General features: G+C 44.1%; 1 protein-coding gene across 2 annotated transcripts in view; it reads left to right on the top strand.

Moving 5' to 3' along the window:
• LOC107711261 (neurogenic locus notch homolog protein 2-like) overlaps nucleotides 1-18851 on the top strand; it is a 37162-nt gene extending 18311 nt beyond the window's left edge. For both annotated transcript variants that reach the window (XM_016516226.1, XM_016516225.1), the window contains exons 3-34: nucleotides 1616-1758; nucleotides 1848-2183; nucleotides 2799-2921; nucleotides 3001-3234; nucleotides 3314-3469; nucleotides 3593-3778; nucleotides 4748-4861; nucleotides 6061-6174; nucleotides 7470-7703; nucleotides 7794-7904; nucleotides 8052-8244; nucleotides 8336-8481; nucleotides 8724-8957; nucleotides 9045-9197; nucleotides 9310-9538; nucleotides 9621-9822; nucleotides 10007-10163; nucleotides 10251-10435; nucleotides 10568-10700; nucleotides 11294-11548; nucleotides 11640-11752; nucleotides 11849-12375; nucleotides 12458-12784; nucleotides 13029-13177; nucleotides 13271-13496; nucleotides 13603-13693; nucleotides 13788-13956; nucleotides 14097-14401; nucleotides 14499-14646; nucleotides 14736-14833; nucleotides 14921-15024; nucleotides 15569-18851. In XM_016516226.1, coding sequence (XP_016371712.1) covers nucleotides 1616-1758; nucleotides 1848-2183; nucleotides 2799-2921; nucleotides 3001-3234; nucleotides 3314-3469; nucleotides 3593-3778; nucleotides 4748-4861; nucleotides 6061-6174; nucleotides 7470-7703; nucleotides 7794-7904; nucleotides 8052-8244; nucleotides 8336-8481; nucleotides 8724-8957; nucleotides 9045-9197; nucleotides 9310-9538; nucleotides 9621-9822; nucleotides 10007-10163; nucleotides 10251-10435; nucleotides 10568-10700; nucleotides 11294-11548; nucleotides 11640-11752; nucleotides 11849-12375; nucleotides 12458-12784; nucleotides 13029-13177; nucleotides 13271-13496; nucleotides 13603-13693; nucleotides 13788-13956; nucleotides 14097-14401; nucleotides 14499-14646; nucleotides 14736-14833; nucleotides 14921-15024; nucleotides 15569-16955 — 7282 coding nt within the window. In that variant the 3' untranslated portion in view covers nucleotides 16956-18851. The remainder of the gene's footprint in view (nucleotides 1-1615; nucleotides 1759-1847; nucleotides 2184-2798; nucleotides 2922-3000; nucleotides 3235-3313; nucleotides 3470-3592; nucleotides 3779-4747; nucleotides 4862-6060; nucleotides 6175-7469; nucleotides 7704-7793; nucleotides 7905-8051; nucleotides 8245-8335; nucleotides 8482-8723; nucleotides 8958-9044; nucleotides 9198-9309; nucleotides 9539-9620; nucleotides 9823-10006; nucleotides 10164-10250; nucleotides 10436-10567; nucleotides 10701-11293; nucleotides 11549-11639; nucleotides 11753-11848; nucleotides 12376-12457; nucleotides 12785-13028; nucleotides 13178-13270; nucleotides 13497-13602; nucleotides 13694-13787; nucleotides 13957-14096; nucleotides 14402-14498; nucleotides 14647-14735; nucleotides 14834-14920; nucleotides 15025-15568) is intronic.
• Nucleotides 18852-22523: the final 3672 nt, after the last annotated feature.

The following is a 22523-nucleotide window of genomic DNA, read 5'->3' as shown; positions in this document are numbered from 1 at the left end:
GCAGAAGCGCTGCAGGTGCGTGATGTGATATGATGGCCATTTGAAATCTCATGTTCTGTTGTTTGCTGCTTTTTGCGCATGTAAAATTAATCCCCGGGAAACAAATGTTAGTATTTTTAACGGGTCACAGACACTTATCCTTTCTAATTTAATTCAATTGTAATTTTAAATAATCTTGTCGGTTAACGGTTAACAATCGGTTAACTAGCGTCGGTTGTCGGTTAGGAAAAATAACCGAAATGAACATCCCTACTTTAATCATAAGACTTGGGATTCCTGACGGCAGCAACTTGAGATTGCAAGCTTAAGCTTAGTTCTCTTATATCTGTTTTTTGGTTCCAGTTCTAGAATAGTATAATACTCCCATGTGAAACATTTCTGTAGGTGTGTCCTCCAAACAGCAGAACACTGTGGCGTCATCCTCTATTGTCTTGCTAGGTAGAAAAACATTTGACACCACAGTTAAAAGTATCTCTGGTTTTGATAAAATGCTTGAATGGACCTTACATTTCCTAAAAGGCTAACACGCTCTCGCTGTGGTCTAAAATGGCACCCCCTATAGGCCAAGCCCTTATTTGAAACCCTCTCTGAGGTCAGAGAGAAACTGCTTCAAATAAGTGTGGGGGAGGAGACGCCAGCCACAAAAGAAGCAAAACAACAAAGGGGCAGATAGCTCAGTGTAAAAAAGTGGTCACCCTGTAACAGAAAGAGGAGGAAAAGCCATTGTTGTCTCTGCCCAGGGGTTGTTTTACAGTGAAAAGATAGAGAGGGCCTGAGGGGGGAAACAGGGAGAACAGACCATCCCAGTGCTTGTCATCAGCTTCAAACGGTGTTTTTGATGTGGGAGTTCATCCTGTGGCGGGGCTCCCTGTGTGGGTGTAGGGTTACCCAACACACACTGGCTTCTCAAGCCTAGCTTACCAAAGGCCCCAGAACCCATGAGAGGGACTGCCTTTATTAAGAAAAAATTGTTTATTTTATCGTACCTGTTCAGTTTCAGGTCCCACTCAAATATCCATCAAGATAACCGTCCTGCACTGAAAAGCATAGAATTAGAGCAGAAAGAACTGTATTCAACTGCCACAAAGTGGCTTGACCACCATCTCATACCTATGGTTTGTTGTCTACTGTCTTTTGAGTGGTCTCCATTGTGAAGTTAACACATTGAACATTGTATACAGTTTGCAAGGTCTCATGGGTAAACACAGGTAATTCTGTCATTCACAACCGTGCTTTACTATTGAATGCAGCGGAGAGATTGGAAAATCTGTAATAATCCTGGAATGCAAACTAGCATGGAGAGAAGCATGCTTTCCGGATTAGAATTTCAGTAGACTGTGGAAAGTATGCTCTGCTGTTATAGTCAAGGCAAGCATATATGCAACATCTGGCTGATAGCATGAAATTGACTATTTTTCTATGTTTGTGCCTGTGTGTGTTATCACCTGCTCACTAACTTTGTATTATAATAAGATATTTAATATTTAGTGGTTAGATGTTCTGCGCATGAATTGGGTGAGATACTTGACCTGGGCTGTTGATAAAATTTTTTGATGTCCCACTAAAATGCTTCTATATTCCGGTGTTCATGTTTTAAATTTGTGCCCCTCGACAGATGCCGACCTGGTTATATTGGTTTGCTCTGTCAGCATCTGGACCCCTGTCATCGCTCGCCTTGTCTAAATGGAGCAGCTTGCAAGAGCCAGGTGGCCAACGGAATCCCACAGTTCACCTGTGTGTGTCAGAGGGGGTTCAGAGGTAAGGATGAGGGTGTCTTCATGTTGTCATGATATACAGTTTGTGGAAAATATAGGTCTGTTTGTGAATAACGCTTCTTGTGTTTGCAGGTCAGGATTGTTCCCTGATTGATGCATGTGCCACAAATCCCTGTGCCAATGGTGCCCGTTGCACCAATTGGAATAATCACTACAACTGCTCATGCCCACCTGGGTATCAGGGCAAGAACTGTCGCAATGATATTGATGAATGCCGCAAACCCGGAAAGTGCCTTAACGGTGGCATCTGCATGAACACACACGGCTCATTCCGCTGTGAGTGCCTTGCTGGGTACAGCGGGCACACATGCGAGGTGCCCACCCAGCCCTGCGCCCCCTCACAGTGTCTCAATGGGGGCACCTGCCATCAGACCGGTGACCACACCTACGAGTGTGCTTGCTTGCCAGGTACAAACAGACAAAAAACTTGCAGGCATTCATGTAGACACACACCCTTTATCATGTTCCCATACTCATTCTCATCCCTCGGATTCGGGGTTTCCCAAAGCTTCTGGACTTTCCAGGCAGTGATACCTCATGCTTTGCTATAAATAGCTCAGACTGAGTGAGAGAAGGATACACTGGAGAATAAGTGAGCAAGACAGTCAAAGCGTGGAAGAGAGAAAGCGAGTGGGCTGCTGTGGCAGGAATTTACTTTATGGCCTTTCTGCTCCCCTCTGGGGAGCAAGCAGGAAATGTCTCTTGCCAAAGAGGAAGTCATTGAAACCGTGAGAGATTATAAAACAAGCAAACATGGCAGGGAGTATGGCCCTCTGGAGCAGAGCTCTGTCAGGTCCTGGCTTTGCCGCTGTGGGAACCGCCGTGAGAATATGTAAACACTCAACACCCACTGAACCTTTTTACTGCTCACTTTACTGTGTACATCAATTTATCAATAGTTTTGGAGCAGGATTGAGTGGAAGTTATTAGGTGTGCCGGGGAAGTGAGGAATAGATCAGATATTATAACTACTACAGTTACCTCCCTGTTTCCTGTGTCATATCATTTCATTTCTCCGCCTAGGCTTCAGGGGACACAACTGCGAGGAGAACATGGATGACTGCCCTGGACACAAGTGCATGAATGGTGGGATCTGTGTAGATGGTGTCAACACGTACAATTGTCAGTGTCTGCCTGAATGGACAGGTAAATACGCACCTTTTTTTACATGTTTACTTTTAATTTTCTAATTAAAATAACTTGACATTGGTCTTTCTGTCCTTAGGCCAGTATTGTGCTGAGGATGTCAACGAGTGTCTCATGCAGCCCAATGCTTGTCACAATGGTGGCACATGCTTTAACACTATTGGAGGGCACACCTGTGTATGTGTCAATGGCTGGACTGGGGACGACTGCAGTGAGAACATTGACGACTGTGCTACGGCTGTCTGCTTCAACGGGGCCACGTGTCATGACCGCGTGGCCTCCTTTTTCTGCGAGTGCCCAGTGGGCAAAACTGGTATGACTTTCTTTGACATCACTCTTTATTTTTATGTTTTGTCCATTGTCCTCAGAGTCACATTCTACTGTCCCTGCAGGTCTGCTCTGTCATCTGGATGATGCTTGTGTCAGTAACCCCTGCAATGAGGGGGCAGTGTGTGACACTAACCCTCTGAACGGCCGCGCCATCTGCACCTGCCCTGCTGGCTTTGTTGGTGGAGCCTGCAACCAAGACATGGATGAATGTTCCATTGGTAAATTTACTGCATTGTGAATGCCTCCCTTTCTCCTTGATTCTTTCTGTCTCTTCCTATTTTTGTCTTTGTCAGTAGAGTGTGCAAGTATTAACTGACTCCTCTTTCTCTTTTGTGTGCCAGGTGCCAACCCTTGTGAGCATTTTGGGAAGTGTGTAAACACGGAGGGCTCATTTCAGTGCCAGTGTGGACGGGGCTACACTGGCCCTCGCTGTGAGATTGATATCAACGAGTGTCTTTCCATGCCTTGCCAGAACGACGCCACCTGCCTGGACCGCATCGGCGAGTTCACATGCATCTGTATGCCTGGTATGTCAGTGAACTTGACCTTGACTTACTCAGAAACATTAAATCTGCTTCTAATCATTGTGGACTTCCAGACTGTATGACTGTGTAGACCTACTTAAGAAAACATGCAAAGGCCAGAGGAGGTTTCGTTATGTAATAACGTACCACATAATGGTCATTTGAGGAGGAGTAATCAATTGAAATAGAAAAGCACAGTCCACATGGGTAAGTCACAGAAACCACAGACCAATATTGGCTTTGTGTCTTCAGCACACGTTCGGTAAAAACTTGTATCTTGCACGACATGCATCTTTGGGTATTTTGGGGAACTATACAAATTGGCGCTGGGAGCGGGGTGTATTGGGCAATCTGGGAGAGAGGGGGAGGAGTGTGCAGTGAATTATAATGAGATCTTGAGTGGTGGGAATGGAGTGGAACAATGGGGCCCCTCTGTGCTCCGTTCCTCGCCCTTCGCACATAGAGAGAGAGCAAACTTTTTCCCAGCACTTTCATCCCCTCCCCCCACTTCTGCTCATACCCCTTTCAATTCTACAGACACCTCTTCTTCCCCACCCTCCTTATCATTGCCGACTTGGCCCTGGCTCACATGGAGGGGCCAATTCTTTCTGATTCCATGCTGCCGTCAGTGCTCTAGCCCCGGCCCACACTCTGTTTCACCTTAATGGGGTGACACACAAGAGCAGCACTCTGCTGATTATAGAACATGTGTGTTCTCAATGGAGAGATGACCACAGGGCGTCCTGCGGACAGTAGGGTGTGGTGCTTCTAGTCAAAGAAGGGGCCCCAGTTTGCATAGATGGAGCAATTCTCCATTTCCTCAGAAACATGAACTTGCTGTAGGGTGCAGTGTAGCAGAACATCTCAGTGTGCGTCTGTGGGCCCCTGTGTTGTGAGAAACTGCAGTCTGAGATCTGTCTTCAATGCATCGAGGGTTAGAACTGTGTTTCACTCTGGCTGTCTCTCTACCAGGCTATCAGGGGAAGTTCTGTGAGGTGGATGTTGACGAATGTGAGAGCAACCCCTGCGTAAATGATGGCATCTGCCGAGACATGGTCAATGGCTTCACCTGCACCTGTCAGCCAGGTAAGAAACTTAATTTTCCCAGTATCACCAGACCAACGATATGTGTCAAAAGAATCCAAAAAGTTCACTTGTGTGGTCGCTTAATATACAATCTTGATTCATGTAATATCAGGCTAAACCCAACTTTGCCCCCTAGTTTTTGCGTTATTACTCATTAGAGTGAGGTTTTGAGCGCTATGCAACTGCGTGCCCAAACAAAGACACCATTGTGGCCCCTCTACACAAGCACCCCTCCTCTTCCCAACTTGTCCATAGAGAAGGGACAGCAGTCTCACCCGTCTCCCTCTGCATAGAGGTGGTGGGGGGGAACAGCAGCCCTGCTAATGAGATTCTTTTCCATGTCCGCAATTTACATCTGGGGCAGACAACCCCGCACCCCCCATTTAGCTATTGAGCCGGTAGCGTTTGTGCAAGGAAAGAGGGAGGGCCGCTGGCCTCGAAGAAAACAATTCTAGCATCTCCCCCTCTAACCTTCTGCCCTAGGCATCAACATAGATCCCATCATAACACTGTTAATCAACACAATACCCTCTAAAGATGCAGAAATGAACATTTCTGTGGGGCCCCATCCTTTTTTATGTACTTACTAGCACGTTTTCCCAGACAAGGGATATCAGTCAGTGTTGAAGGCCCACTGCCCCCTCAGTGCCTACACAACTGCTCATTTTCCAGATAATGTCATTTTAATCGCTGCAAAAATGTGAAGAAACTTGATTAATGTCTGCCAATATACATATAATAGGCCAGTTAATATTTAGACATAGTTCTCAAAAATTATCCACACGCACAAATCATATCTAGAATATTATTGATAAAAACATTTTCAAACCTAGTACAGGCTAGATTGTGATTGTTGGATGGATTCAGAGAATGAAAAACCTGGGCATATTCTAAAACTCTAGTATTCGCTCCAAATCAGATGTTTTAAATTCTGTTTATCAACAGTCTGGAAGAGAATCAAGCCACAGTGTATGTTAATAATGATATACACCACTAAGATCATAAATTAAAATGGAGATTCAGCGAACCTTCTTTGAAATCTCAATTTCGCTTTAGCTCCAAATAAGCCAAGGTGCAGACATCTCCAACTAGACCGAGCTCTACTGCCCCCAAAGCTGAACCTAATGACCCGACCAGTGTGTGGAGCTCACTTCTGCTGCCTCAGACTGACCTCTAACCCCTATGTTTGCCTGTCCCAGGGTTTACTGGCACCATGTGTCAGATCGACATTGATGAGTGCGCCAGCACTCCCTGCCAAAATGGAGCCAAGTGCATTGACCGTCCCAATGGGTACGAATGCCGCTGCGCTGAAGGTAAGCTGCTAAATGAAGATGTTTGTCTGATTGTGTGTGCCTGCTGTGCAAGAGCTTTGTGGAGCCCTTCAGGGTTCAAAGTCAAAATCATCATCACTGACTAGATCCATACACCTGAATGTAATGATCTCAGGGTCAAATGCTTCTTGTTTCTATGATCATACTGCTGGGCAGGCTGACGAGAAGCCCCAAATCCCCCTCCTTTGCCCTGCAGACCCCAATGTCACAGGGTCACCAAGGCCGGCAGCTGCTGACGAGTGGGGTTATGCTCGGTCATCACCCTGACATCTGTTCATCTGTAACCCACAATGCATACCCACACAGCACCGTATGGCACAACCAAAGCTCCCAACATTCATTTTCACATAGTTGTGCCTGTAGGAATGGCCTGTATGGTTTCTGGTTTTCTGGTTTTCATTTATCCAACAAATTAGCATGAACTTGAATGTGAATGTTTTGGGCTGAAGATACAGTACATACTGCATGTGTCGCTAGGCTTTTAGAAAGCACAGACATGGAGTTTGTGTATTGTCTGAAGCAGCCTGCTGTTTGGTATTCTCCGTGCTCCAATTCCCCTCTGCTGAGCTGTCCCGTTAGCTGGGACGTAGGGTATTGTCCTGCTGCTCGAGGGGACAAAAGCAGGTCTGTGAGGCCTGTGAAGGGCTCTCTCTCTTTCTCTCTCACCACCACAGCCCAGCCCTGCCCTGCTCCTCACAAGGCCGCTGCCTTGACAGCCTGTCGGCATGGAAACCACGGGAACAGAGACTCCAAACTGTAGAACCTTTCACAAGAGAGAGAAAGAAGGAAACGGAGGTATCAGACAGAAAAGAGAAAAAAAAAACGAATTGAGACTAGGGTAAGAGGAGAGACATTTTCAGACCAAAAAAGCAAGGGGGGGCAGTCAAGGGGGTGCTGGTAAAGAAGGATAAAGGGTACAAGCGAAACCAAGGAAGTATTTACACCCCAGACAAAAACACAAATAAAGGGCATTGAATCACTCATGCAGACTTTGTGAGCTACGGTGGTCATGAGAAGACAGTAAGAATATGGAAATAGTAGGAATGAGGACAATGCAATTTCGTCTCACCTAGCTTGTGCAATAATGGTCCGCAGAAGGAAAATTGTTCCTGACAGGCAAGAACTACAAACACAGGAACCTGTGGAGCAGCAGAGACTTTATGCAAATCTGATACCTCTCCATTCTTACCGCCTTGCTCAGCCCTTGAGATGTCGGGCTAACAGAAAAGTACCATTCTCTGCTCATTCACCCCTACACATCTCCTCTTTGTCTTCAGGTTTTGAGGGAAGGCTGTGCGAGAGCAACATCGATAACTGCAAGCCTGACCCGTGCCACCATGGCACTTGCATAGATGGCATTGCCAGTTACACTTGTAACTGTGAGCCTGGCTACACTGGCTACCGCTGCGAGAACCAGCTCAACGAGTGCCACAGCAACCCCTGCCAGAATGGTGGCAAATGTGTGGACCTAGTCAACATGTATATCTGCCAGTGTCAACATGGCACATCAGGTGAGGAATGATGTATCAATAATTCAACTGTATTTGTTACATTAGGTTTTGTGTGTTTCATATTAAAGAAGGTTTTTGCTTCTCAAACAGGTACCAACTGTGAAATCAACTTTGACGACTGTGCTAGCAACCCTTGTGACTACGGAATCTGCAAAGATGGCATAAACCGCTATGAATGTGTCTGCAAACCTGGCTTTACCGGTGAGACAGGGAGAGATCTCCGGCCCCCCCCAAATTTTAAATAAAAATTTTTTATATAAATAAAAAATTATATTTTTTAATACAAATTAGAGTAAGTTTGGGGATTATTCAGGGATAAACCTCACTATAAACTTCTCTTCCTTTCAGGGCCTCAATGTAAAGACGAGATTGACGAGTGCCAGTCTAATCCCTGTCGCAATGGAGGAACCTGCGTAGATGATGAGAACGGCTTCCATTGCCAGTGCCCTGAAGGCTTCCATGACCCGTACTGTTATTCACAAGTGGACGAGTGTGCCAGCAGCCCATGTTTGCATGGGGCCTGCAGGGATGATCCTAATGGGTACAGCTCCATAACAAACTTTAAAACCAGCAGGAAGGTAATAAATGGAGACTTGCTTTGAGTGTGACTCTTGTTTGCATTGCTCCTGCAGCTATCGATGTGATTGTGAGCCTGGATGGGTTGGTAAGAACTGTAACCTAGACCGAAACGATTGTTTGCCCAGCCCCTGCCAGAATGCAGGCACCTGTTTCGACCAGCTCAATGGTTTCACTTGCAAGTGTCGGCAGGGTTTTAGAGGTGAGATATACGTTACGTTAGCACAGTATGCATTTTACAATAATAACAACAAAAAGAGATTTTATTACACATTGTTCCACCGAAAAGAACAGACCATCCTCTCATATTTAATTCAATCTCTACCACTGAAAAGGGTGTAATGTTTCCCTAATAAAGCATTAAAACATCCCCTACTGCAAGTTCTTAAACATTTCACTCTTCTTGCCAATAGCTACATTCTGACAGCTGTCTCCCATCCTCAGGTAACTTATGTCAAGTGAACATCAACGAGTGTGCCTCTAGCCCATGTCTAAATCGGGGTACCTGTGTGGACGGAGTCGCCAGTTTTACATGTCTCTGTGAGCCACCTTATAGCGGACCCACCTGCGCAGAACTGCTCACACCTTGCACTCCCAACCCCTGTGCCAACCATGGTTCCTGTGTGCACACACCTGACTACCTGGGCTACCAGTGTAACTGCCAACCCGGGTGGCAGGGTAAGTCACTAAACACATTCTGATTCAAGTCTATAAGAATTGTGTTTGCTAAAGAATGTCTAACTTCAAGTGTCCTTCCCACCACAGGTCAGTTGTGTACCATTGACATAAATGAATGCACATCTAACCCCTGTAAGAACCGTGGGACCTGTACCAATACTTCGGGTGGCTATGTGTGCTCCTGCCGTGCTGGCTACACTGGACCCAACTGTGAAACAGATATTAACGACTGCTCACCAAGTGAGTCAAACTCAATATAAACCAGGTTTTTATTGCTGGTCTCACAAATGAAATGTTCCAACTTTTCTTCAGCACAGTTGGCGTGGTCTAATAATGTTTTTGGTTTTGTCAGACCCCTGTCTGAACGGAGGATCCTGTACAGATGGAGTAAACTCATTCCGCTGCAGCTGTCTGCCAGGCTTCACAGGGACACGCTGTGCTACCGAGGTAAATGAGTGTCAGAGCGCCCCCTGCAAGAACGGAGGCACTTGCACGGACTACGTCAACAGCTACACTTGTACTTGCAAACCAGGCTTCACAGGCCTACTCTGTGAGACCAACATACCAGACTGCACTGAAAGGTAAGTCTGTGAAGTCGCTCATACCTTTTAAAAGAATATGTAGCCAGTAGTAGCTCATAAACAAATAATCTCCTTGTTTTAGCTCCTGTTTTAATGGAGGCACCTGCACTGACGGGATCAACGGCTTCAAATGTACCTGCCGGTCAGGATTCACTGGAGATTACTGCCAGTACGAGGTGAACGAGTGTGACTCTCAGCCATGCCTTAACGGAGGAGTTTGTCAAGATGCCCTCGAGTCATATCGCTGCTCGTGTCCAAAAGGCTACACTGGTCCCCGTTGCCAGGTATTAATTCCAGATCATGCTATAACCTAAACATGCTTGCAATTTTTCTAAAATTACATTCAATAAAAAATTTATTGGAATAGAAGAATACATTTTTTTAAAAATAAACATTTAAAATCAGTTATAGAATAGAATCATTAAAATAAATTATAAAATAAAATATATCTTTTTATCTCTCTTTTAGTATCCAGTTGATTGGTGCAGGCCTTCTAACCCATGCAAGAATGGTGGTCGCTGCAGACAGAAAGATGCCTCCTTCACATGTGACTGTTTGGGAAGCTGGTCAGGTCGTTATTGTGACATCCCAGGAGTGTCTTGTGAAGTTGCAGCCAGACAGAGAGGTATATAAAATTGCATATGACTTTATTTTACAAATACAGTTTAAACATGATCTTCTCCTTGATAACGGTCAACACTCTCTCACAAAGGACTCCAAACAGATGAGCTTTGCCACCATGGTGGACACTGTGTCAATACTGGCAACACGCACTACTGCAAATGTCCCGCAGATTACACAGGCAGTTACTGTGAGTCCCAGTTTGACCACTGTGAGGACAAACCTTGCCTCAATGGTGCCACCTGTAGGAGCTACATGGGAGGATTCAACTGCGATGTGAGTCATCTTACCACTGCTACAAATAGCTTATATTATCATTCGCATTAGTATAAAGCCTAATTACCTAAGGAATATGAAGAACTGAAGATATTTCAGAACTGATATTGAACTGAAATGCTTTTTCTCCAGTGCATGCCTGGTTATGAGGGGAACAACTGCGAGAGAGAGGTCAATGAGTGTCAGTCTCATCCGTGTCAGAATGGAGGAACCTGCATTGACCTGGTGGGACATTACATCTGCTCCTGCCCTCCAGGCACACTGGGTAAGATAGATTTCTAAAATCACGGTAAAAAAAAATACTTGACCTGGAGTAAATGCAAAGAATGAAAGTTTTTTAACATCAAGTGCAAAAATCAAAATATACAAAACGTTCAGAATTTTGGGGTCAGTAAAGTTATTTGTTTTATAAAAACAGTAAAAAACAGTAATGTTGTTACAACTTAAAATAAGTATTTTCTGTTTTAAAATCATTTTAAAATGTAAATTATTCCTGGGATGCAAAGCAGCCATTAGTCCAGTCTTCAGTGTCTCATGATCTTTCAGAAATCATTCTAATATGCTGATTTGATGTTCAATAAACATTTCTTATTATCAATGTTGAAAACAGTTATGCTGCATATTATTTTGTAATACTATATTTATTTTGGATTCTATGAAGAACATAATTTAAAATAGACTTTTTTTAAACATTATACATTACTATCATTTTTGGTCAGTTTAAAGCATACTTGCTGAAAGTATTAATTTCTTTCAAGACAAAAATCTTACTGACCCCTAACCTTTGAATGGTAGTGTACATAGTTACACATAGGTTGGAATAAGGTCACTGTAATATTTTTAATATAACCTTTTTAGGGGTCCTCTGTGAGATAAACGAGGATGACTGCTCAACTCCCTCATGGCCTCGGGTGATGCCCAAATGTCAAAATAATGGCACCTGTGTGGACAGGGTTGGAGGGTACAGGTGTAACTGCCCTCCCGGCTTCACTGGAGAACGCTGTGAGGGAGACATTAATGAGTGCCTTTCCAACCCCTGCAACCCCTCCAACAGCTTGGATTGCATACAGTTGCCCAATGATTACCAATGCATGTGCAAACCCGGCTTCACAGGTGAGGGATGTCTGAAAACTGAAAAATGTGTCTGTGATTTACATATAACATTGTAATGTGTCTCTAAATTCTCACTTCATTGTGTCTTTAGGACGAGGGTGTCAGAATAGATTCAGTGTGTGCGAGTCTCAGCCCTGTAAGAACGGAGGAGTATGCTCCATGTCCGGCAGCTCACCACTGGGATACACTTGCACCTGTCAGCTTGTGAGTATCCAGGCCTTATATCATTATGATCTCGTTGTTTACTGTACTGTTAAACTTCAAAAGCAACTACTTGACTCCTTCTTGTCTCTTTCTCAGGGGTATGCAGGTGCTAACTGTGAGAGGAGCATGAATTGCAAAGAGCTGCCTTGCTACAATGGTGGCAGCTGTACTCTCACCTCACGAGGTGCACGTTGCACCTGTATTCTGGGCTTTGGCGGGCCTCTGTGTCAACACCGCAGCAATGAGGGCTGCTCCTCCAAACCTTGCCGCAATGGAGGCTTGTGTACAGAGGAAACCAGCTTCCCTTTTTTCCACTGCCAGTGCATCAATGGCTGGAAAGGCATACGATGCGAACAGGAACCCAGGCTGCTGCCACTTCCTCCTCCTTGCCCTATTGCTGAATGTCATGGCAAGGCCAATGACGGTGTGTGTGATAAAGAGTGCAATTCGTTCGCCTGCCGCTGGGATGGAGGTGACTGCTCTCTGGCTGCGAACCCCTGGGCACGCTGCTCAGACCCTCGCTGCTGGCGGCTCTTCAACAATAGTCAATGTGATGAGTTCTGCAACAATGCAGAGTGCCTTTATGATAACTTCGACTGCAAGAACAAAGAGAAAGTCTGCAAGTAGGTCTTGAACTAAGCTTTAATCGTGCTTCATTGGACTGTTTATGATGGTCTTTCTCTAATACACTCTCTCTTCCCTCAGCCCCATCTATGAGACATACTGTACAGACCATTACGCAGATGGGCTCTGCGATCAAGGCTGCAATACTGAAGAGTGTGGCTGGGATGGACTGGATTGTGCAGAGAAAATTCCAGAAGACCTTGCGGAAGACGTGCTGGTTATTGTAGTTCTGCTGCCTCCCGAGGAGCTACTAAGGACACAAACTGCTTTCCTGCAAAAACTAAGTGCAATACTGCGCACCACATTGCGTTTCCGCCTTGATCAGAATGGGGAATACATGATCCGACCCTATAAAGGACGTGAGACACGCATTAAACGGGAGCTTCAACCTCAGCAAGAGGTCATTGGGTAAGTTGGGGTTGCTGAAGTAATCGCCTTTGTACAGCAAAATAATGCGCATTTTGCCTCAGATTTGAGTTTCTTGAACTTGGAGCATTGACCAATATAAAGCAGCTTAGTTTGGAAGTAACCTCTCAGTGAATGGTGCTTCATGCATCTCTACAATATTGACAATACCAAACCTTTGCCCACAAAATTCACCAAAATTTCACTAAAGTGAATGTGCCTTAAATACTCTTTGGTTCTTCTGCAGGTCTATTGTATACTTGGATATAGACAACAGGCTCTGCTCCCAGGGTTCGGATGACTGTTTCCGCAATGCTAACAGTGCTGCAGAATACCTAGGTGCTTTGTCTGCTAGGGAGATGTTGAATTTCCCATACCCCCTGAAAGAAGTGCGCAGTAAGTATCCACACTTACACAAACTTAATTGCTTTCTTACATAGGTCCAGCTGTATTTCATAATCATACTAATCATTTCCAATTCTCTTTCAGGTGAAAAAATGAAAGATCCTGATGAGATTCCCGAATGGGGTAAGCTACTGCTAGTAGGGGTAGCTTCTCTCTTCTTGTTGGTTATCTTGATGGTGGGCATGTTGATTGCCCGCCGCAAACGTGAACACAGCACACTCTGGTTCCCTGAGGGCTTCTTCCTCAAGAAGGAAACAAGCAGTAACAAGAACCGCAGAGAACCTGTGGGCCAAGATTCCCTGGGCATGAAGTGAGTCTTTCATGCATTATTAGTGCTTTTAATATAAATATTTTCAGTAAAGTTCATTGAAATATCCCTTTCAAAAGGACTAATTAGCATTCATGGCTCTTTGCAGACACATGCCAAAGACAGTGGAAGAGTCTCTATTGGCAGATCACAGTGACCAGTGGGTAGACACAGACTGCCCAGAGGCAAAACGACTTAAGGTGACTGACCATTTATAATTTCTCTAACGATGTATGTGTATGCATCAATGAAACAGTTCTATATCTTAATAATGTTGGCTTTATTTATATACAGGTGGAAGAGCCCAGTATTCTGTCCGATGGTGAGGATGCAGTTGACAGCAGACAGTGGACACAGCACCACTTGGCAGCGGCAGATATCCGTATGCCACCTTCCATGGCTCTCACACCTCCACAGGGAGAATTTGACAGCGATTGCATGGACGTCAATGTCCGAGGCCCTGGTACGATATGTTTTGCTGTCTACTCTTACTCCTTGGTTAGGTCCAGTTGTCCCACCTGATCAGTGGCCTTGCATAGATAAAGTTCAGGTACAATAATAGCAAATGTATTCAAAACATTTACAAACTATTATTTCTTATAGATGGCTTCACACCCCTTATGCTGGCATCCTTCTGTGGAGGTGGGCTGGAGCCAGAGGTGACCGAAGATGATGATTCAGAAGAATGCTCCGCCAACATCATATCCGACCTCATTTACCAGGGAGCATCGCTTGCAGCTCAGACCGACCGCACTGGAGAGACCGCTCTGCACCTGGCTGCACGCTATGCCCGAGCTGACGCAGCTAAACGACTCCTGGATGCTGGGGCTGATGCAAACGCACAGGATAACACAGGCCGCACACCTCTGCATGCAGCTGTAGCAGCTGATGCCCAGGGGGTTTTCCAGGTAAAGTCACCTACAACCAAATATATTTGTTTATAAGTAGATTTGGACTATTGAAACCATGTCAGTGCTGATGTATCCCATATTCTCGCTTCTGCAGATTCTGATCAGGAACCGTGCCACAGACCTGGATGCACGCATGTATGATGGCTCCACTGCTCTGATCCTTGCAGCCCGTCTGGCAGTAGAAGGCATGGTAGAAGAGTTGATCACCTGCCATGCTGATGTCAACGCTGTTGATGAAATCGGTAAATGCAACAGAAAAGAAAAAGGATAGATTTTCCTGCTCCTGATGTGAGGTTGCATTGTTTCTGATGGTTCCATTCTCTCTTCACAGGAAAGTCAGCTTTGCACTGGGCAGCGGCAGTCAACAATGTTGAAGCTACAGTTGCCTTGTTGAAGAATGGTGCCAATAAAGATATGCAGGACCTTAAGGTATACAATCATATTCTTTTGAGGGTTTTGAAGGATTTATCTACTTTAGCCATGTTGTTAATTTTTACATCTATCTACTATCTTTAGGAGGAAACTCCACTATTCTTGGCTGCCAGGGAAGGTAGCTGTGAGGCTGTGAAGGTGTTGTTGGCTCACTTTGCCAACAGGGAGATAACGGATCACATGGACAGGCTCCCTCGCTTCTGCAGATTCTGATCAGGAACCGTGCCACAGACCTGGATGCACGCATGTATGATGGCTCCACTGCTCTGATCCTTGCAGCCCGTCTGGCAGTAGAAGGCATGGTAGAAGAGTTGATCACCTGCCATGCTGATGTCAACGCTGTTGATGAAATCGGTAAATGCAACAGAAAAGAAAAAGGATAGATTTTCCTGCTCCTGATGTGAGGTTGCATTGTTTCTGATGGTTCCATTCTCTCTTCACAGGAAAGTCAGCTTTGCACTGGGCAGCGGCAGTCAACAATGTTGAAGCTACAGTTGCCTTGTTGAAGAATGGTGCCAATAAAGATATGCAGGACCTTAAGGTATACAATCATATTCTTTTGAGGGTTTTGAAGGATTTATCTACTTTAGCCATGTTGTTAATTTTTACATCTATCTACTATCTTTAGGAGGAAACTCCACTATTCTTGGCTGCCAGGGAAGGTAGCTGTGAGGCTGTAAAGGTGTTGTTGGCTCACTTTGCTAACAGGGAGATAACAGATCACATGGACAGGCTCCCTCGAGATATCGCCCAGGAGCGCATGCACCATGACATTGTACAGCTACTGGATGAATATAACACTGTGAGAAGTCCGCAGGGCCATCCAGGGGCAGGTCACCACCTGTCTGGTAGCCACACCCTCTCACCACTCATGTGCCCTCCTAGCAACTTCCTCCAAGGGCTAAAAAGCACACCGCATGGTAAGAAGAACCGTCGCACAGGGGCTAAAAGCATAGGTGGGCAGCACGCTAGCAGCCTGAAAGATTCAGCCAAAGGACGCAACAAACGGCTGACGCTAGACATGCAGAGTGCTTTGCTGGAGAGCTCCGTCACGCTCTCCCCCGTCGACTCGCTAGATTCACCACGCGGAGGTGCCAGCAACGCCGGCTACATCACCAATCCGACCTCACCGGCCGCCATGCCCTCTCCAGGCCTTTTCCACTCCTCCATGTCTGTCCCTACCACTCCAATGGTGCACAGCAGTATCTTGGATGGCACCAGTCCTTTTGCAGTCTCCCTAGCTCAGCTGAGCAACCTGAGTGATGGTGGGCTCTCCATGCAGGGGCGTGTGGCCATGCAAGGAGGCATCATCAACCAAGGCCCTCACAACTGTGTGCTGAATGGCGGCCAGATGAGCCTCAACATGGGCATGGTAAGTCCAGTAAGCGTGCCATTTGACTGGCACAACCGCATGCCTCCATCTTCTCAGTGCAGTCAGCCCATGGTCAGCATTATGCATCCAGCAAGTAGCCAAGCAGGCATGATCCCTCAGACACCAACGCTGCAGCAAAGCAACATGCTCATGCACCAGCAGCAGATGTTCCGTAATGCCCAGCAGCCCATCCTGCAGCCGACACCCATCTCCAACACACCCTCTATTAGCCCGGTCAAACTGCCACCCATTGCAGAGCAGCAGCCGCAACAACTTCACAGCCACGCCCTTACCAATCCCAACCTCACCCGCATGGGCTCCTCCACTCCCCCGACCCCACAACAGGCACAGCCTCCTCCAGCTTTCTACCAGCCACAGCAGCCACAGACTCAGCCACCGCAGGCCTTGGCAGCCCCTCAGGCTTCGCAAGCACAGGCTATCCCGTCTCAGGCACCCCCGGCACAGGCGAGCGTTAGCACCGCAGGCCCGGAGGATTACCCCACACCGCCCTCCCAGCACAGCTGCAGCTCTGCCATGGATGCAACACCCAAGCATTATCTACATGTGCCCAGTGAACATCCTTACCTGACCCCTTCTCCAGAGTCTCCAGAGCCCTGGTCCAGTCCCTCCCCTCACTGTGTGTCCGATTGGTCTGACTCCACCCCCAGCCCAGCCGTCACGGCTCCTGCTCAAACCCAGATTTCGCATGTCCAGGAGTCCAATGGGAAGATGCAGGTGTTTGCTTGAGCAGCTCAACCTACCTTAAATGTTTGTGACTTTGAGAGAGTAGAGTTGACGAGCGTTTTTTACTTACCTGTCAGCCCATTTCCAAGATTTTAATTGGATTAGGATTGACTGTTTTGCGTCAAGAAGACCGTCTGCTGGTGTCCGCAGAAAGAAAGTAAAAGGGAAATTTGTGTTGTCTTAAAAATAAAAGACAATTTAATGAAGTAAGACGTTCTGTCACAGATGGACTTGTTTTTTAATTATAAAAAAGTATATGAAGTATACCACGTCTTTCATTTCAAAGACTTGGGGACACTCCTGAAACTAACAAACTTTAAAAAAAAAAAAAAAAATAGATTGAGAGAAAAGTGAAATGTTGAAGGAAATTCCTTTCTTTTTATTTATTGTCTTATGTTTTTTCCAAACTGCCTTGGGGGTGTTTTCACCCTCTTTCTGTCTCTGTTGTTTTTAGTGACCCCCATAACAACTGCCTTACTACTCCCAATATATTACGTGGGACTCGTGAGGTCTCCTCAGGTTCCATGTTACTACTGTTACAAGAGGAGCAACTCATGATTGCTTAGTTTGCCTTTTCCGCCCCAGTTTCATCAGCAATTGATACAGTCAGAACTTATACACCAGGCTTTTAAGTGACACGCACACACACATAATGAGATTAGAATTTTTACAAATTTTAGTGATATTTATTTAGTCTAGCTTTCAGAAACAGATCGGCACATGAAAACAGAGGTATATAGAGACCAATACAAGTGAAATATTCTGATTTAAAATTATTTTATATGTTTTGTAAAAGTATTTGTATGAATGTAGAGGGGCATCTGTGAAGCACTTCAAGGGGAAAAGCTTGAGAGAGAGAGAGAGAGAGAGAGAAAGGTAAAAAAGGTAAGAAAAAACCCTGAAATCATAGTTCAGCATTTATAACAACAGTGCATATAAGCGCCTCTCTAAAACAGGCCAGTGTTTAGAATGTTTTCAGTGTTGGCGTTGTATCAGTGGAAATTATTTTACTGAACATAGTTTCTTAAGTGACCTCACCGACTTACATAGGCCTGAGCTGGCCAACGCTCTACCCGTTCCCTCTCAAAATCCCAGCCAGTCACTGCCTTATAGTCTTGCCTTGTGTAAATTTGTTTTCTGTTTGTCTTTTTATAACCACATTTTTGGAACCACAGTTACCTGTGGAACATTGATGTATTAAGCTGTGTTATTAGGCTGCTGCTCTGCGTCACTTCTTCAGTGACAGCCAACTTTTTTTCCGCTAACATTCCTGATCAGAACCCACCAACCAGCACTCGTGGAGCCGATGACCGTTGCGGAACTGATCTCACTGTGTTCCTGAGCCCTCACAAGCACTTCATTTCAATACTGAACAGCTGCAGCTGACACTTGACCACTAGAAAGTCTTCCTCTGGGGCTTTATGAAGCCAAGGCAGTGTGGTTGATTTAGTTTAATGTAATTTGATCCCTCAGGTCCAGCATTTCCATGTGGTCTAATCATATTCCAGCTCCTTTTGGTTTGGATAGCAAGCATATGTGTTGTGTGTTGGGTACGTGGCTAACGGGGTTCTAATGGTCTGCTATTGCTCTGTCACTCCTCAGGGAGGTGTTATACAGCATGCAGTGTTGTCTGCATCTTTAGCAGTTCCCACCCCATCAGCTTAGACGATGACATCTGTCGTGTCTGGTCAGAAGGTGTGAGATGGGAAACACTACCATGTAGTGATGCCCCTGGCTTTCTGTAACATGTCCGTATGTTCATCCCTTTTCAGTTTTCCCAACTGTAAGACCTGCATTTGATGACACTGACAGCTGTTTTCGTGCTATCGCCAAGAGGAACACACCCATTTCACTGAATTATGGCACATAAACATTGCTTTCAGCCATACATTATTATTTTAAATAGTATTTGTGCTTAATCTATACTGAGTGTGCAGCTATGAAACTGTTAAATCTTCATGTACCACATTTCAAGGCTTGTGGTGGTTTTGGAGCACATTCTGGACCTCTTTGTTTTCCTACATAAGTACTACTAAGCTTCGCTAACCCAGCATAAGTCTTCCTTTCATTCATAACTTTTCACTTCTCATGATACAGTTCTCCAGATATTTTTGAAATTCCAGTACCTTTCTGTAAATATGTTTCACCTTGTTTAGGTCTACTTGGTTATGAGAAGTCTTATGTTTCTAAAAATGAATATGTACTAAAAAGAACAAAAAGTAAATGTACTTTTTATTAGCATTATTAAGGTGAGGATGTGACTGTGTATTGGTCTTGCATAACTAGAACAGCCATAGATATTTTCTATTGTCATTATTAATTTCCTATACTTGTTTAAAAGTAGTTTAAAATCATTGTATATAAACAGTTTTTCACAGTTTCTTTCTACAGACAAAGTTGTAAAATATGTTACTTCTAATAAAGCGGTAGAAACTACATTTCACTAATGTCTTATTCTTTTTGTCTCACCTCTTTTATATTTCCATGCATTCTGAATCCATCCAGTATTTTGTTTTAGATCAGATAAACTGGGAAACTCCAGCACTTAGCCTACTAAACACTTTTTGTCAAATATCAACCCAAAGCATCTAAAGATGCTCATAATGAAAATAAACTCACTGGATACTCAAATGTTAATGATTAAACACCAACAGCCATTCGTGGCAAGTGGGGATACTGCAGGCTGGGGCGATGGGTGTGGAGAAAGGTCTTCGTGATTAGTCGACAAAGCTGTCTGTCAGGGTGTGGGGGGTAGGGTTAGGGCTGGCTTAAGGGTAGTTTATGTTGTACTGATTCACCTTTTGGAACGCCTCCTTTCGGCACGCCCATTGCTCCAGGCTGCAGCTACCCCTGTCTCATTCCTGTTGGAGAGCCTTTCACGTGGAGAATTTAAAGGAACACTCCACTATTTTTGACAATAGGCTAATTTTGCAACTCCCCTAGAGTTAAAGGGGTCATATGATGCGATTTCAAGTTTTCCTTTCTCTTTGGAGTGTTACAAGCTGATTGTGCATAGATAAGATCCCTGCGTCGTTAAAGGAACACTCCGCTATTTTTGAAAATAGGCTCATTTTCCAACTCCCCTATAGTTAAACAGTTGAGTTTTACCGTTTTCGAATCCATTCAGCCGATCTGCGGGTCTGGCGGTAGCACTTTTAGCTGTATCTTAGCATAGATCATTGAATCTGATTAGACCGTTAGCATCTCGCTCAAAAATGACCAAAGAGTTTCTATATTTTTCCTATTTAAAACTTGACTCTTCTGTAGTTACATCATGTACTAAGACCGACGGAAAATGAAAAGTTGCGATTTTCTAGGCCGATATGGCTAGGAACTATACTCTCATTCCTGCATAATAATCAAGGAACTTTGCTGCCATACTATGGGTGCAGCAGGCGCAATGATATTACACAGACCCAGGGTAGTGTAGACTACCGCCAGACCCGGAGATCGGCTGAATGGATTCAGAAACGGTAAAACTCAACTTTTTAACTCTAGGGGAGTTGGAAAATTTGCCCATTTTCAAAAATAGTGGAGTGTTCCTTTAAAAACACAAAATCTGAAATTGACACGCCCTCTATTGGTATTCAGTGATATTGTAGCTTCTACATGTGAAGTTTTGCTGACTTGTAGACATGAGCAGTAAAGGTAAAATCTTTGCGTGGCAGAAGCAGCTGCCTGCCACAAAGATCTGCCACCGCTGAATGCGCCTGCCACTCGAAGATTTTACTCCCTCTCGACCTGAGTACAAGTTGTTTGTTTTTGCATGTGTTGTTTCTCATGAGAAGAGGAGCACATGTGGGAAATTTCAAGCCTGTAGTTAAATTATGCTTTATAAATTATGCCGTTATAAGGCAACCACATAATGGCACTAACACACAAGATATTTGAGATTAATTTAAGCCTTGCAGACCAAACACTCAATGCAACACATCAACCTAGTGCAAAACATCTGAACACTTTCAATGTCTAACAACATTTATGGATGAACTTCCGAAAATACATGTTTTTTATATTTTATTTGTAAAGGGCTAAGAATTTTCATGCTTTTTATTTCCAATGTGTGAACAGCTTGTAATGAAACTTAGCAAACTTAGACCTTCCCTGACTTCCCAGGTTGTCAATAGCCCTATTCGGAAAGTAATTGTTTCTCATGTGGACGTCTGTATTTACATGGCACCTCAGTGATAAAACTCATGGATTCAGTTGGCGAATTTTTTATTTTTTTTCCCTACAGTGCATAAGCTAATTTCTGTCTAGAATATTCTATCTCTCAAAATGTTGGATGTCAATAAAAAGGTGGAGATTAACAGAAAAAAAGTTAATGCTACCTCTTATTTACATGAGGTACCTGTTTGGTTTATATTTTTATGTAATTGTATGCCTATTGCATATTTTAAAATTGTATTGCATACCTGTTGCTGCCATAGAAATGAATGACCCATTTCATTACGTGCATTTTTTCTTCCACTCGCTGTTGTGGAGCAGTTATGAAATATTGTTCTTGTACTTTCCAGCATTTCAACATTTTTTCCCCCTGTAATATGCATGCAAATTAGCGAAGTGCTGTACGTGTTCAGCAGTGGTCAAAAACAGGCACGGCGCCAGACAATTCTTGAGTGGCATAAGTTATTCTATTTTTAAATAACAGCTGTATATTGAGATGTGGTGGAAATGACATTTGTTCATTGCAGGTTGGAAAAAATGTAAAATATTAACAATTTCTCTTGTAATCTAAGTTTGTCCTCTTACAGACCTTAAAACTAGACAAATTATTTAAACTTATGAGACTGTGTTACGTGACTTTTGAACAAGTTTTTTTTATTCAACTTCACAAGGATAAAAGTGCCCCTAGTTGAAGAAACGCCCATATATACAGTTTAAAATACTATACTGCCTAAAAGGTGAATGTGTTTTGCCAAAAAAGAGTTAATTCAAAATATAGCCTATAGCTATGGTCCATATCTCAAATACACTTAGAACTGAACTATCATAACAGTGTAATTTTAATTACCTTATCTGTCGTCGTGATGCCGGTGAACTGCAGAACTGGTGCAAACATATCCACATTGCTATGATCAGATACTTTTTTAGCTTCTGCTTTCTCACCTCTGCCATTTTGTTGTGTGTTTATTTTGAGAGGAAAGTACTTGAGAGAGAGCAAGTGCAAATCGCGGCAGCTGCACTTCCGGTGGCATGTTTGTGGCAGCTGCTGTTTTTTACTAGATAAACTATATTATCAGCACCAGTGTTGGGGAAAGTTACTTTTAAAAGTAATGCATTACAATATTGCGTTACTCCATAAAAAACTAATTACGTTACTTGGTTACTTTTTATGGAAAGTAATGCGTTACGTTACTTTTGCGTTACTTTTTAAATCTGGACAGGGCTTGCTTGTTTGTTTTTAAAATAAAAAAAAGTTATATTTTTGGCAAATATAAAAGCCTTTTCACACCAAAAGTGAAATGAATAAGCCTCAGGCTGAAGAAAAGTAAATTTACGTCTGTACAGTTAGAATGCAGAAGAAGAAATTTCAACACACTTCAGCAATAAAAAAAGACACAAATGTTT

This window comes from Sinocyclocheilus rhinocerous, unplaced genomic scaffold (assembly GCF_001515625.1).
Source record: "Sinocyclocheilus rhinocerous isolate Xijiao unplaced genomic scaffold, SAMN03320098_v1.1 scaffold115, whole genome shotgun sequence".
NCBI classification, from domain to species: Eukaryota; Metazoa; Chordata; class Actinopteri; order Cypriniformes; family Cyprinidae; genus Sinocyclocheilus; species Sinocyclocheilus rhinocerous.
The sequence above is the reverse complement of the archived record's forward strand: the minus strand, read 5'-3'. Positions and strand labels throughout refer to the sequence as shown.